A 12,342-nucleotide genomic window follows, 5' to 3' on the forward strand; every position below is an offset into this window, starting at 1 on the left:
CTTGTGCTGGTGCAGTCCGCAGTTCCTTTCAGGTTGCAAGTTACGTACTTCCGTAGCGTACATGAAGCCGATCTTTTGGGGTGTTAATTATTAGCATTGGGAGATGTGGAGTATTAGGGGTCCTACTAAAATAAATTCGACTGATGCTATATTCACTTCATTTATACCCTGCCTTTCCCCCCAAAACACCTGACAACATTCTCTTCTCCTCCGTTTTATCCTCACAAGAATCCTGTGATGCAGGTAGGACTGACAGAGTAGTCCAAGGTCACCCAGAAAGCTTCCATGGCACAGTAGGGATTCGAACCCAAGTCTCCCAGATTCTAGCCCAGCACTCAGACCACTGGCGAAAAGTGCTGTCCAGTTGCAGCTACTGCTTCTTATAAGCCAGGGGTGTCAAACATGCAGTCTGGGAGCCGAATCAGGCCCCCGAGCAGCTGGCTTTTATCTGCTTCCTTCTCCCTCTCTTGCTTCTTTCTGCATTGCTGCTTGCTCTGTCAGGCTTGCTCAATCACACAGCAGAGCTACAAAGGAAAACCTCTATTTTCTCCATTGGTTGAGGCTCCTCCCCCTCCTGGTCCCCTGGGGAGGGAGGGAATGAGTACAAAGAAAGCACCTTTAATACCAAGTGCTGTTTTAAGCATGTTTTATTTTTAAAAAATCTTTGTGTTTGTCTGTGTTCATTATAAAGTTTATCTCTCTGCTACCTAATCTTGAATAGGTACACACATGGCCCGGCCCAACAAGGTCTCATTTATGTCAGATTCAGCCCTCGTAACAAATGAGTTTGACACCCCTGGCCTAACACATTCTTTTAAGTAGATTCAAGTAGTCAGCCACATCGGTCTGAAGTAGTAGAACAAAATAGGAGTCAAGTTGCACCTTTAAAACCAACTTAGTTTTATTCAGAATGTATGCTTTCATGTGCTCTCTAAGCACACTTCATCAGATGAGGGATTCAGTACAGTGAACACTTTCTTTTAAGTACTCACTGGTGCTGGAATATTTTTTCCCCGGGTTCAATCCCTGACTTCCCCATGGAAGCATTCTTGCATAGGTGTTCAGAAATATCTTTTTTTTCCTGCCAGAGAACTGCGACCAGTCAGACAATATCGAGCTAGATGGACCAGTGTTCTGACTTGGTTAGAAGGCAACCTCTTGCATATCTGCAGTTATTTTTCTCTGCTGATTCATAGTCACTCTTCCCCAAAGCTTCTAGCATGGTTGCAAAGAAAGAAATGAGCAGAAAGCTGTGTAAAATTGTCAAGTCTTTTATTTTGTGTCAGCCAGAGTGAGGTGTTATTGTTGTTGGTAGTTTATGCTGCATAGTTACATCATATTGATCTAAACGGTTTAGTAACTAATATCTACACATATAGGCCACGGCATTTAGTACAGTACACTTTGCCCCTTTTCCAAAGACTTACTACCATAATTCAGGAGAATATAGGAAAGTCCAGAAAAATCCCTCACCCTCTTCGACTAGTTCAGTGATAAAAGCATTTAATAGTGCAATCCTATGTAGAGTCACTCCAGTGTAAGCCCAAGGATTGGAGCACTTCTGCAAAGAACTGCATGGTAAATGCATGACCGGATTCCTCGTTGTCCAAAGCGCAACGTCCAAGATCCTCTTGTCTGCGGATCTTTGCTGGCTTGTTCCTGCCAGAGCACAAAGTCCTGCTCCCGCTTGGGAGTTATAGTGGACTGTGGTGTAGTTCAGAGGAATGTATGGGAGAAGAATAGCGTGCTTCCCCTGAGCTTCTCAGAAGAAGGGCAGCCTATGTGAGGAAAGGCGTACGGGGCATTGAAGCTGGCATTGAAGTGGTGTTTCCATGTGTTCAAGCACACGTCAGTGCAGCAGGTGTGCGCGCTCGTCTGAAGAAGCTTGTGTGCTATAATTAAACCCCATGTGAGGGAACATCAAGGGAAGAAAAGATCACCTTTACAGCCCTCCAAAAGTGGCACTGCCTCGTGGCTAAGGAGTGCAGAAGGACCCTCCCCCAGGAAACCCTCCTGTGACTTCCCATAGGGAAACACTTCCGCACAATTTTATTAAGGGCACCAGCTGAGGAAAGAGGGCTGACAGTGAGGAGGAGTCTGGAGGCCCCAGGAGCTTGGGTCCCTTCTTGACCAGGAGGAGGAAGGAAGGCCAACCTTGGGACAGTCACTATCCCACAGGAGATAAGGGAGAGGAGGGGTCTGCGAAGAAGCAGGAGGCGAGACTCTGCTTTCCTTTAGAGCCTGCACGCGTGCAGACGGATGTCTTGCTACCCGTGCAGAGGACATGGGAGAGAAAAGAAGGTAGCCTCTTGCCCCAAGCATGTCCCTGCCTGCTTCCTAGCCTAGCGTGGAGCTAAAGGTTCCCTCTAACGCGAAGCTTCGAACATGGGCACGCTGTCGGTCTGCAATGCCCACCCTACCCCCAACTCGAGAAAGGAGGGGTTGTTTGCCAGCCCCGTGGCAGGGAAGGAGAAGCTCTTGAAGGTCCTCCCAATTTCAGGTTGACTTTCCTCCTCTACATTTTCTAGGCACGCCAGAAGGGCAGTAATGGGACTAGCTAGATCCAGGTGGGCAGCTGGGTTGGTCTGAAGCAATAGAACAGAATCCTTTGGCACCTTGAAGACAAAGTTTTATTCAAGGTCTAAGCAGAGGTGGAATTCTAGCAGGAGCTCCTTTGCATATCAGGCCACACACCCCTGATGTAGCCAATCCTCCAAGAGATTACAAAAAAGAGCTTTGTAAGCTCTTGGAGGATTGGCTACATCAGGGGGATTTGGCCTAATATGCAAGGGAGCTCCTGCTAGAATCCCACCCCTAGGTATAAGCTTTTGTGCGCAGGTGAAATCTCATACCTTGAATAAAACTTGGTTGGTCTTAAAGGTGTAACTCGACTCCAACTTTGTTCAATAGGACTAGCTACTGAGGCCAAGCTGCTGAGTAGATTCCCAGGGGTGTGATACTGTTTCCTTTGTAGGGGTGTGTTATTTGCTGAAAAGGGGCAAGGGACTGTTTTCTTCCATCTCAGCATATTGTTTTCTTGTCATTTTTGAAAGAACTATCCAAATATCACCGGCCTGGCAGTGAAATGATTTCCGCCATCAAGTTCAAGATAAACATGCATTTACACAATATACAGAATTAAGTAAAATGTAGTATTTGGCAGCTCAGATGTGTTTCTTCTTTTTCCCATTCTCTTGAGGAGGTGAGAGACAGCACCAGCATTCATCTCTTGGTAACAGTTCCTTCATTTTTTGGAAGCATAAATATCAGTGTAAACATGTTTTTGGATGCTTGGGTGGCAGGTTGAGGACAAAGTGTTACGGAAATTAGTAATACTGACAAGGTATTGGGGGGGGGGGGAGGCCCAGAACACTGACAGAACACGGAGCCAGTTCTTGAACCACGAAGAAGCCTGCTTCAGTTTCTCATCGAATAGCCTCACTAGCTTTCTTCCCACAAAAGCTTAAAAATTGTCCTAAGAGCTGAAATTGAAGGCCATGAGCCCACTCAGTTTCTAGACCAGCGGTGGCCAAACTTGCTTAAGGTAAGAACCACAAAGAATAAACAGATGTTTGAGAGCCACAAGACTGAAGGAAGGAAAATGGGAGGGAGGAGAGAGGTCAAAAGAAAGCATCTTTAAATGCATTATCCGAGCCACTGGCTGACTTAGAGAAGTGATTTAAAAAGACAAATACCTTCTCCAAGCAGGCCAATGGGACGGGGGGCTTTAAGAGCCACACAATATATGTGTGAAAGAGCCACGTGGTTCCCAAGCCACAGTTTGGCCACCCCTGTTCTAGACCCTTCCACAACACTGGCAGAAAGTCATTCTCTGTCCAGTGGGCATGAATTCCTGCCTTCGGTACCTGGTTTGTTGAGTTTCCCTTACAAATCTGAAAGCGAAGGGGTGGGGGAGAAATCCAGAGGTCTTGGCTTAAAAGATGGTGGTCTGCTGGTGCTTCTGCAGTCTATGCTCCTAGTTGATGGTTCCTTCCTCTTCTCCCTCATTGAGAAGCGGGGCTGTGTCCCCAGGCTGCCTGGCCGGCGGTTCTGGCAAGGAGCGTTTTGTCATCCGGTTCAATGTTCCTCCCTGGGAAAGCAGAGAAGCAGGAAAAACGAAACAAAATGGCTCTAGGGAATACAGTACTCGAGCAGAGATCTTGCATTGGGTGTCAGCTACCCATCATCTACCATGCTTCAGCCAAAATGCAGGACAGAAACAACAGATGGCCCATCAAGTGTTCACAGAAGAAAAAGGAGTACCAGAGGTCAAATGTTGAGAGTATAAAAACAAGGTAAACAAACTGGCTCGGGAGCCACGTGTGGCTCTTGACATATACTGCGTGCCTCTCGAAGCCCCCACCGCCCCATCGGCTGGCTTGGAGAAGGCATTTCCCTCTTTAAATCAGCCAGCAACAGATACCAAGCCAGTGGCTTGGAGAAAGCATTTCAAATTAAAGTTGCTTTCTTTCCACTTCACCCTCCCCTGCTCTATTTTCCTTCCTTCCCTCCTTCCTATCTTGCAGCTCTCAAGCACCAGACCTTCATGTCTTGTGGCTCTCAAACATCTGACATTTATTCTACGTGGCTCTTACGTTAAGCAAGTTTGGCCGCCCCTGGTCTAGAAGGATATTAAAGGTGCATATATAATGACCACATGACAAACATTGAATTGCAAAAATATGAAAATTCGAGTATAATTACAAAATTATGAAAACCTCGAATTGTGAAAATTATGAAAGCATCATATTGTGCCGCATGATTTTTTTTGTTTTCTGCTTTTTACATTTCTCCTTTGACTAACGAAGACTGAAGTCTTGATATCTGCACTGCATACCACCATCTGTTTTTGAATTCTTGCCTTCTAAATTGATTTGCGAACATTTTTCTTTACGACCTTTAATATCCTTCTGTACTATCAAGATTTGACCTCTGGTACTCAGTACCCCCTTTGTTTCTCAGGTTTCCTATCCTTTTTGTTTGCTCTATCAAGAGTTCATGCCTCCTTTCTGCCTAATGTATTTGTGCATTTCCTGCATTGTGCAGGGGGTTGGACTAGATGACCCTAGAGGTTACTTCCAACTCTGTGATCCGTTACAAAATAATTACAGCTAGTTTTAATGCCCCCACTGGGATACCAATAAAGTTAACTCATACCTGCTTCTTGTCCACTATGTTGAGGCTGACGGAAGCGACGATACAAGCAATGGTGTTCGCTAGCATGAAGACCATCATCTGTTGCCAGCGCCACAGCGGGATCTTTAATTCACTGGCAAGACAGTGAGAAAAAAGACAAGTGGAGGAGAATTTACACACACCCACCCCCCACCCCCAGCATATGCAAACTTATATGCCAACACTGCTCACATTGCCACCTTGATCTCGTTCAGGGTGCAGACGGAATTAGGCTCTGCAGTTAGAACTTGGGGCAATGGAGAAGTAGTTGTGTGTTGTAGGAAGGAGGAAGGAAAGAGCTTTTTCTAACCTGGACTTTGTTCCCAGAATCCGTCCCACAATCACGTTGGAGAGGCCGATGCCAATCATCTGTACAGATGTTGCGAGCCCCATGGCTGTTCCCAAGGTCGGCTGGGGAACCACGAGTGGAATGGAGGGCCACATGCTCGCCTGGTTGAAACACGTGCCATGCAAAAAGTCAAAAGCCAGCGGGCGATTTGGTACGTCGAAAGAACCAAGACATGTTTTGCTTTTGCCTGCTGGTTCAGACCAAGCAGCAGGCTGGACACTTCCCCAGTTACAGAAAGAAGAGCTGTCTTCTATAAACTTGCCCACTTTGAGCCTACAGGTCAAACAAACAGATCCCCCAAAAGTCATCCTGTGGCACTTCCCTTGGGTGCAGGGATCCTTTTGCTGCTGGTGGTTGGAGCCAGAGAAAGGTGCCACCATTCACAGAACTAGCCTGGAGGATTCAACCCTACAGTCTGGCTGAACTAACATCTAGCCGTTCAAGAGAGATGCAAACACGACCAGATGAGCAAGAGCTGCTGCTTCTCAAAATATAAGAACCACCTGCCCTGCCCTGGACTGCCCAGGCAAGCCCAATGTCATCAGCTCTTGGAAGCTAAGCAGGGTCGACTCTGGGTAGTATTTGGATGAGAGACCTCCCTGAAATACGAAGCTGGGAGGGTGGGGGCAAGCTTTATTCAGCCACCTCTCTGCATATATCCTCCAGGCCCCCAGTAGGGGTCTATCCGCAGAAGTCACCATGACTTCCAGCTGCAGACACGCACCCATTAAAAATTACACCTAGCCCAGCATCTTGTCTCACACAGGGGCCAATCAATTCTTGTGAAGGGCCGACAACAGGCCATAGAGGCCAAGGCCTTCCCCTGATGTTGCCAACCAGTGTTGGCATTCAGAGGTTTAATGCCTCTGAATGGGGAGGTTCCCTTCAATCCCCATGGCTGGTAGCCACTGATAGACTTCCCCATGAATCTCTCATCCCTAGGGGTTGTTTTGCAGAAAAAGAGGTGGTAGAGTTCATTAGCATATGCCACCCCCTCCCCAGCCAAAAACAACCTGATGCAAGAAAGGAGTGCCCTGGGTGAGCGTGGCCTGCCTAGAGATCCAGCCAGCCCAAACAGGCCTCGCTCACCTGGGGCTCTCCTGGGCCATCCCTCCCCCCCAGTCAAAAGGCCAGCAAGCCACCCGCTGCCCAGAATCACAGAAGAAGTGGAGAAAGGGTGGTGTGGGCTTCTCCAGGGGTTAATGAGGGCTGCTGAGGGTGTGGCAAAGCTCCTGGTGGCTGTCTGGCTGCCCGCTCTCCTAATCCAGGGGTTGTTATGCAGCTGCACCTACTATTCAGTGGAGGAGGGGGGCATCAGAAAGGTTCAGGAGCTGAGCTCCTGTGAGCTCCTGCTGAATCTGAGGCCTGCTCATCCCCCTTTAAAGCTGCTTATTCCTGTGGCCATCACAACATCCTCTGGCAGCCAGCCAATTCCACATTTCAATCATTTGAGAATAAGTTGACACATTTGCATGTCAACTTAAGTGGGACCCCCTCCTTATGTAGAGGCTGAACAGCCTTCACCAAAACTGAGGGTTGCCAACCTCCTGGTGGGGCCTGGAGATCTCCTGGGATTAGAACTGCTCTCCAGGAGACAGATCAATTCCCCTGGAGAAAACAGCTGCTTTGGAGGGTAGACTGGCACTGTAACCCCCCTGAAGCCCCACCTCTCCTCAATCTCTGGTGGGTTGGCAACCCCACCAAAGCCATGGATCACAGTAGGCTGTAGCCCGATTTCTGCCTCCTAGGAGGAGCTGGTTCTGCCGGCAACAGCAGCTGCCACCGCTTTCCGAATGATGTGGAACAAGTGGGGCAGCCATGACTAAGGCAGCCATAGCAAACCTGGCAATGCACAGAAACTGCCACACCCTGCTGATGCTACACCTACAAACAGAAAAAGAGAAGATTGGATTTATACCCCACCCTTCACTACCCTAAGGAGTCTCAAGAACGGCTTGCAATCTCCTTTCCCTTCCCCTCCCCACAGCAGACACCCTGTGAGGCAGATGGGGCTGAGAGAGCTCTGTCAGAAGCTGCTCTTGAAAGGAACAGCTCTGTGAGAACTTCTAACTGACTCAAGGTCACACCAGCAGGTGTATGTAGAGGAGTGGGAAATCAAACCCGGTTCTCCCAGATAACAGTCCACTCAACCGCTACACCAAACTGGCTCTCTCAAACAGTGAAATGTGGCATGCAGGAGGGATACAACGACGACGACATTGGATTTATATCCCGCTCTCCACTCTGAAGAGTCTCAGAGTGGCTCACAATCTCCTTTATCTTCCTCCCCCACAACAGACACCCTGTGAAGTGGGTGGGGCTGAGAGAGCTCTCCCAGAAGCTGCCCTTTCTAGGACAACCTCTTGGCTAACCCAAGGCCATTCCAGCAGATGCAAGTGGAGGAGTGGGGACTCAAACCCAGTTCTCTCACAGCAGCTGCCCTTTCAAGGACAACCTCTGCCAGAGCTATGGCTGACCCAAGGCCATTCCAGCAGCTGCAAGTGGAGGAGTGGGGAAATCAAACCTGGTCCTCCCAGATAAGAGTCCGCACACTTAACCACTACACTATGGGAGAAATCCAATCATAGAGGTTTATTTTGCAACTTCCATTGCGTCCTCCTCCCGCCTTTGAAATAGGATAATAGTGGGGATCATTTTGTAGGAAAAAAAGGTGCAGGAGTTCAGTAGTATGTCTCATTTGCATATGGCCTGGGATCTGTGTTCAGCGGGGAGAGGACTCCCCACTTCAGGCAGACCCTAAGCTCCTGCTTAATTCAAGCCCTGGAGAAAAAGCAACATCCCCTGACACAACGCCCCCCTGCATTCTCCTGCATTTACTCACTGCTGCAAAGGAGTAAGTGATACCCAGCCAGATGGTAGAGACGAGCGGGGGAACAAAGGTGAAGGCCAGGAGGGCAAAGACGGGCAGAGTCAGCACCGCACAGCCCAATGCAAAGATGCCTCGCAGACCAACGTAGTCCTGCAAAAGGAAAAGAGGCCCAGCGATGGAAAGACCCGGACACAAACTGAGCTGACAACTGGAAGGATGTTAATTAATTATTGTACGGCACTGTGTGCAGAAGGGCAGACAGCCACCTCTCTTCCGACGGACCTGCGGGCTTCTGCCAGTCCGCAGACTGAGCGTGCTCGCACACCTGGGCCTCGACAAAACCCAAGCCAAGTAGGGATCATGTTGATGGACCCCCGCCCTCCAGCAAGCAGCGAATACTTACAATAAGTATGCCCACGGAAGCTGAGAGGACAAGGGAGCTGTCGTATACTGCGCCAGCAATGTAAGCAGCTGCTTGTTGGCTGTAGCCAGGATACTTATCTTGGATAAATTTGCTGTGGGATAGAGAAATGCATCAGTGTTCAAGTTGAGGTTATTTTTGCGCACTTTCTCTTGTAAAAACAGTTACATTCTTTTGAGCTTGTGCTGGCTTTTTTCTTCCTTCCGGGGGAGCGGGGGGGGGGGGGCTTTGAAAACAATGTTTTCTTTGTGCAGAGAGCATGCTCTCTTGGTGCTCGCTCCCACTACAGGACTCGGCTACTCTGCCCTGCTCCCCAAGGTTTTAGCAGCTGCTTCTTTGAAGAGACGCTTCAGGCAGGAGCCTTTCATTAAGGGCCAACAGCGACTGGGGCCAGAAAGGTCCGGATTAATATCCCAGCACAGGCATGAGGTGAGTGAGTTGGGTCAAGACCGATGCTCCCTCTAAGCTGTGAAGTCTTATGAGCAAAAATTCTACTTCATGAGGTACTGGCATTAAAGTGGTGAGCGAGCAATCTGGCTACTGCATAAATTAGTTTGCTCCTTCCTGAGGTGAAGACAAACTCATGTGTGAGCCAGAGGCTAAAAAACAGTGAGCTAGCTCACACTAACTCAGCTTAGAGGGAACACTGGTCAAAAACCAAAAAGGCAAGTTAAAGACCAAGTAAAAGATCAATTGCTAAAAACATATATATACATATCCAAAATTGTATTGTTGGAACTCTGTCTGGGGCAGTGATGCTCTGTATTCTTGGTGTTTGGGGGGGGGCACAGTGGGAGGGCTTCTAGTGACCTGGCCCCACTGGTAGACCTCCTGACGGCACTTGGGTTTTATGGCCACTGTATGACACAGAGTGTTGGAATGGATGGGCCATTGGCCTGATCCAACATGGCTTCTGTTATGTTCTTATGTAATCAAAAATACATACATTTATTATCAAATGGCTAAAAAAAAATTTATGGGCCCAACTGTAGACTCATTACAGAATAAAAATACCATATACAAAAGTGGGAACTATTGCAACCTGACATGTTTAGGCCCAGACAGGCCTCCTTCGGTGGTCAGCAACGCTTGTACATACAGGCACAGGACACAATAATAAAACAACCTCCTTCAGAGTTTTTTAAACAGAGGCTAGATGGCCATTTGACAGCAATGAGGGTCCCTTGAATTTAGGGGGAGGTGTTTGTGAGTTTCCTGCATTGTGCAGGGGGTTGGACTAGATGACCCTGGAGGTCCCTTCCAACTCTTATGATTCTAAGTTGATATAGGACCAATGAAGATCAATTTACACAAGGCATGAGAGCATTTATGAGGCCTCCTAGAATCTTAGCCTTATGCCATATTCGCATGTGTACATGCTGGACAGTGTTGCTGTTGTATGTCTTCTGGTTTTGGTCCACAATATACAGGAGCAGACAAATGGTCAGAGCCATAAATTTTGAGCAAAAATGTTTTTCGCAACTGCCCATTTATTTGGTTTCTAACTTACTTTTTGGTTCTTAATTCAATTTTTTTTTTTGGGGGGGGGGTTAAGTCCCCACCCTCCTTTCTTTATGAGTTAAGACCAATGCTCCCTCAAAAATGTATTGTAAGGCAGCTTTGCGTGACCAAAGCCGCACACATACTCCAATGGTATGTAATAGAAGAGGATCTCAGAACAGCCCAGCCCCAAATGACTGAGATGCACCCTGAAACAGTACATATAAGGTCTACAAAAACAACCAAGAATGCAGCACTTGCAGCCACCTCTGTGGGGAAACGGAAGTGGCACAACGCGCTCTTCTGCTACTCTGCCTTTGCTCAACTTCCAGATTCTCGTCTTTTCCCCTGCAATCAATATTCCAATTCTGCTGACTCCAAAAAAGACTCGCCAAGGTCTCTGTCTTGGAGGAGTAGGCAGCATGGCATCCAGAGCTGCGCTCCCCTCCCCCCAGCTTCTATTGGCAACACGGTGTTAGAATCGCCAAGCACAGCACTTTTAGAAGCCAATCAGAGCCCAGATGGTGGGCTGGTGGCCAAGGCTGCATTGCAAGGGGGACGGCTGCCGTTATCAGCCTCCTTCAGAGCCCCTCCGAAAAGTTATCAGGGACTCCTGTCTTCTATGTGCTTCTACTTGACTTTAAAGGGTACTTCTTGCTCTGTCTGACATCTGAGGGAAAGAGAACTTTGCTGCCAAAAGGGACTGTCTTGACAAATGAGCATGGATGCCAGGGCAAAGCCAGTTCAGGGTATTTTGCTTGAGAACCAGTTTGGTGTAGTGGTTAAGTGCGCAGATTCTTATCTGGGAGAACAGGGTTCGATTCCTCACTCCTCTACTTGCAGCTGCTGGAATGGCCTTGGGTTAGCCATAACTCTCATAGGAGTTGTCCTTGAAAGGGCAGCTTCTGTCAGAGCTCTCTCAGCCCCACCCACCTCACAGGGTGTCTGTTGTGGGGGAGGAAGATAAAGGAGATTGCGAGCCACTCTGAGATTCAGAGTGAAATATAAATCCAGGGCTTTTTTTGTAGCAGGAACTCCTTTGCATATTAGGCCATACACACCTGATGTAGCCAATCCTACAAGAGCTTACAGGGCCTACTGTAATGTCCAGAAGGATTGGCTACATCAGGGGTGTGTGGCCTAATATGCAAAGGAGTTCCTGCTACAAAAAAGCCCTGTATAAATCCAAAATCATCTTCTTAACTCAAGCAGGTACGACCATGCCTTCCTCCTGTACTTCCACTGGCAAGTTGTGAGTGGAGTCCCTGCAGCAATGGCAGAAGGGTTTGGCTCACATCCAGCCACTCATGGCATGTTATGCTCTCTGTTGTTGGTCTGGTTTTGGAGCCAGATCTAGCCCAGGAGTTGCTTCTGCTCATCTTTGCAGCCAACTGGGTTTCCTATTCCAAGGCCAAGCATTGGTCTCTTTGCTAGCCAAAACAGAAGGATGCTACCTGATCAGGATGCTTGTTGCTCCCTCCCAGAACTAACCCGTAAGCTCCGCCCACCCTTCTTACAGGCCAGAAGTGGTGTCTACCTCTAGCTTGTTGTTCAACAAATACACAGTGGGATCTAACCTTGCAAGGAGCAGACAGAGCTACCACCTTTTCTGCCGCATCCTTCCTCCAAGGAACTCATGGCTTCTTTCCCTCATTTCATCCTCACAACAATCCAGTGAGGTAGGATAAGCCAAGAATGACTGGTCCAAAGCCACCCAGTCATGGCAGAGTGGGTCTTTGAAACTAGTTCTCCCCTGCCGCCATGCCCCGGATAGCCAAGGCAAGCCTGATCTCGTCAGATCTTGGAAACTAAGCAGGGCCAACTCTGGAAAGTTCTTGGTTGGGAGGCCTCCTTGGAATACCAGAGCTGGGAGGCAGGGGCAGGCTTTATTCAGCCACCTCTCTGAATATCCTCTAGGTCCGCAGAAGGGATCAAGGACTCCTAGGTGTGTGCATGCACACACAACGTACACAAATACAACCCACCCACCCCCAGTTCTCCACTGCCAAAGTCCACCACTCTAATCACTTCGCCAGAATGTGCTTGAGTGCAATGCCTCATAAGCCA

At 48.4% G+C, this 12,342-nt stretch overlaps 1 protein-coding gene across 1 annotated transcript in view; it reads right to left on the bottom strand.

Moving 5' to 3' along the window:
* Positions 1–3,897: 3,897 nt before the first annotated feature.
* Positions 3,898–12,342, bottom strand: part of LOC132588216 (major facilitator superfamily domain-containing protein 1-like) — a 28,819-nt gene continuing 20,374 nt past the window's right edge. The window contains exons 9-13 of the mRNA XM_060260567.1: positions 8,758–8,869; positions 8,367–8,504; positions 5,486–5,625; positions 5,158–5,269; positions 3,898–4,090 (exon numbers count right to left, since the gene is read on the bottom strand). Of these exons, the coding sequence (XP_060116550.1) occupies positions 3,977–4,090; positions 5,158–5,269; positions 5,486–5,625; positions 8,367–8,504; positions 8,758–8,869 (616 nt within the window). The 3' untranslated portion in view covers positions 3,898–3,976. The remainder of the gene's footprint in view (positions 4,091–5,157; positions 5,270–5,485; positions 5,626–8,366; positions 8,505–8,757; positions 8,870–12,342) is intronic.

Source organism: Heteronotia binoei, chromosome 20, assembly GCF_032191835.1.
Source record: "Heteronotia binoei isolate CCM8104 ecotype False Entrance Well chromosome 20, APGP_CSIRO_Hbin_v1, whole genome shotgun sequence".
Taxonomy (NCBI): Eukaryota; Metazoa; Chordata; class Lepidosauria; order Squamata; family Gekkonidae; genus Heteronotia; species Heteronotia binoei.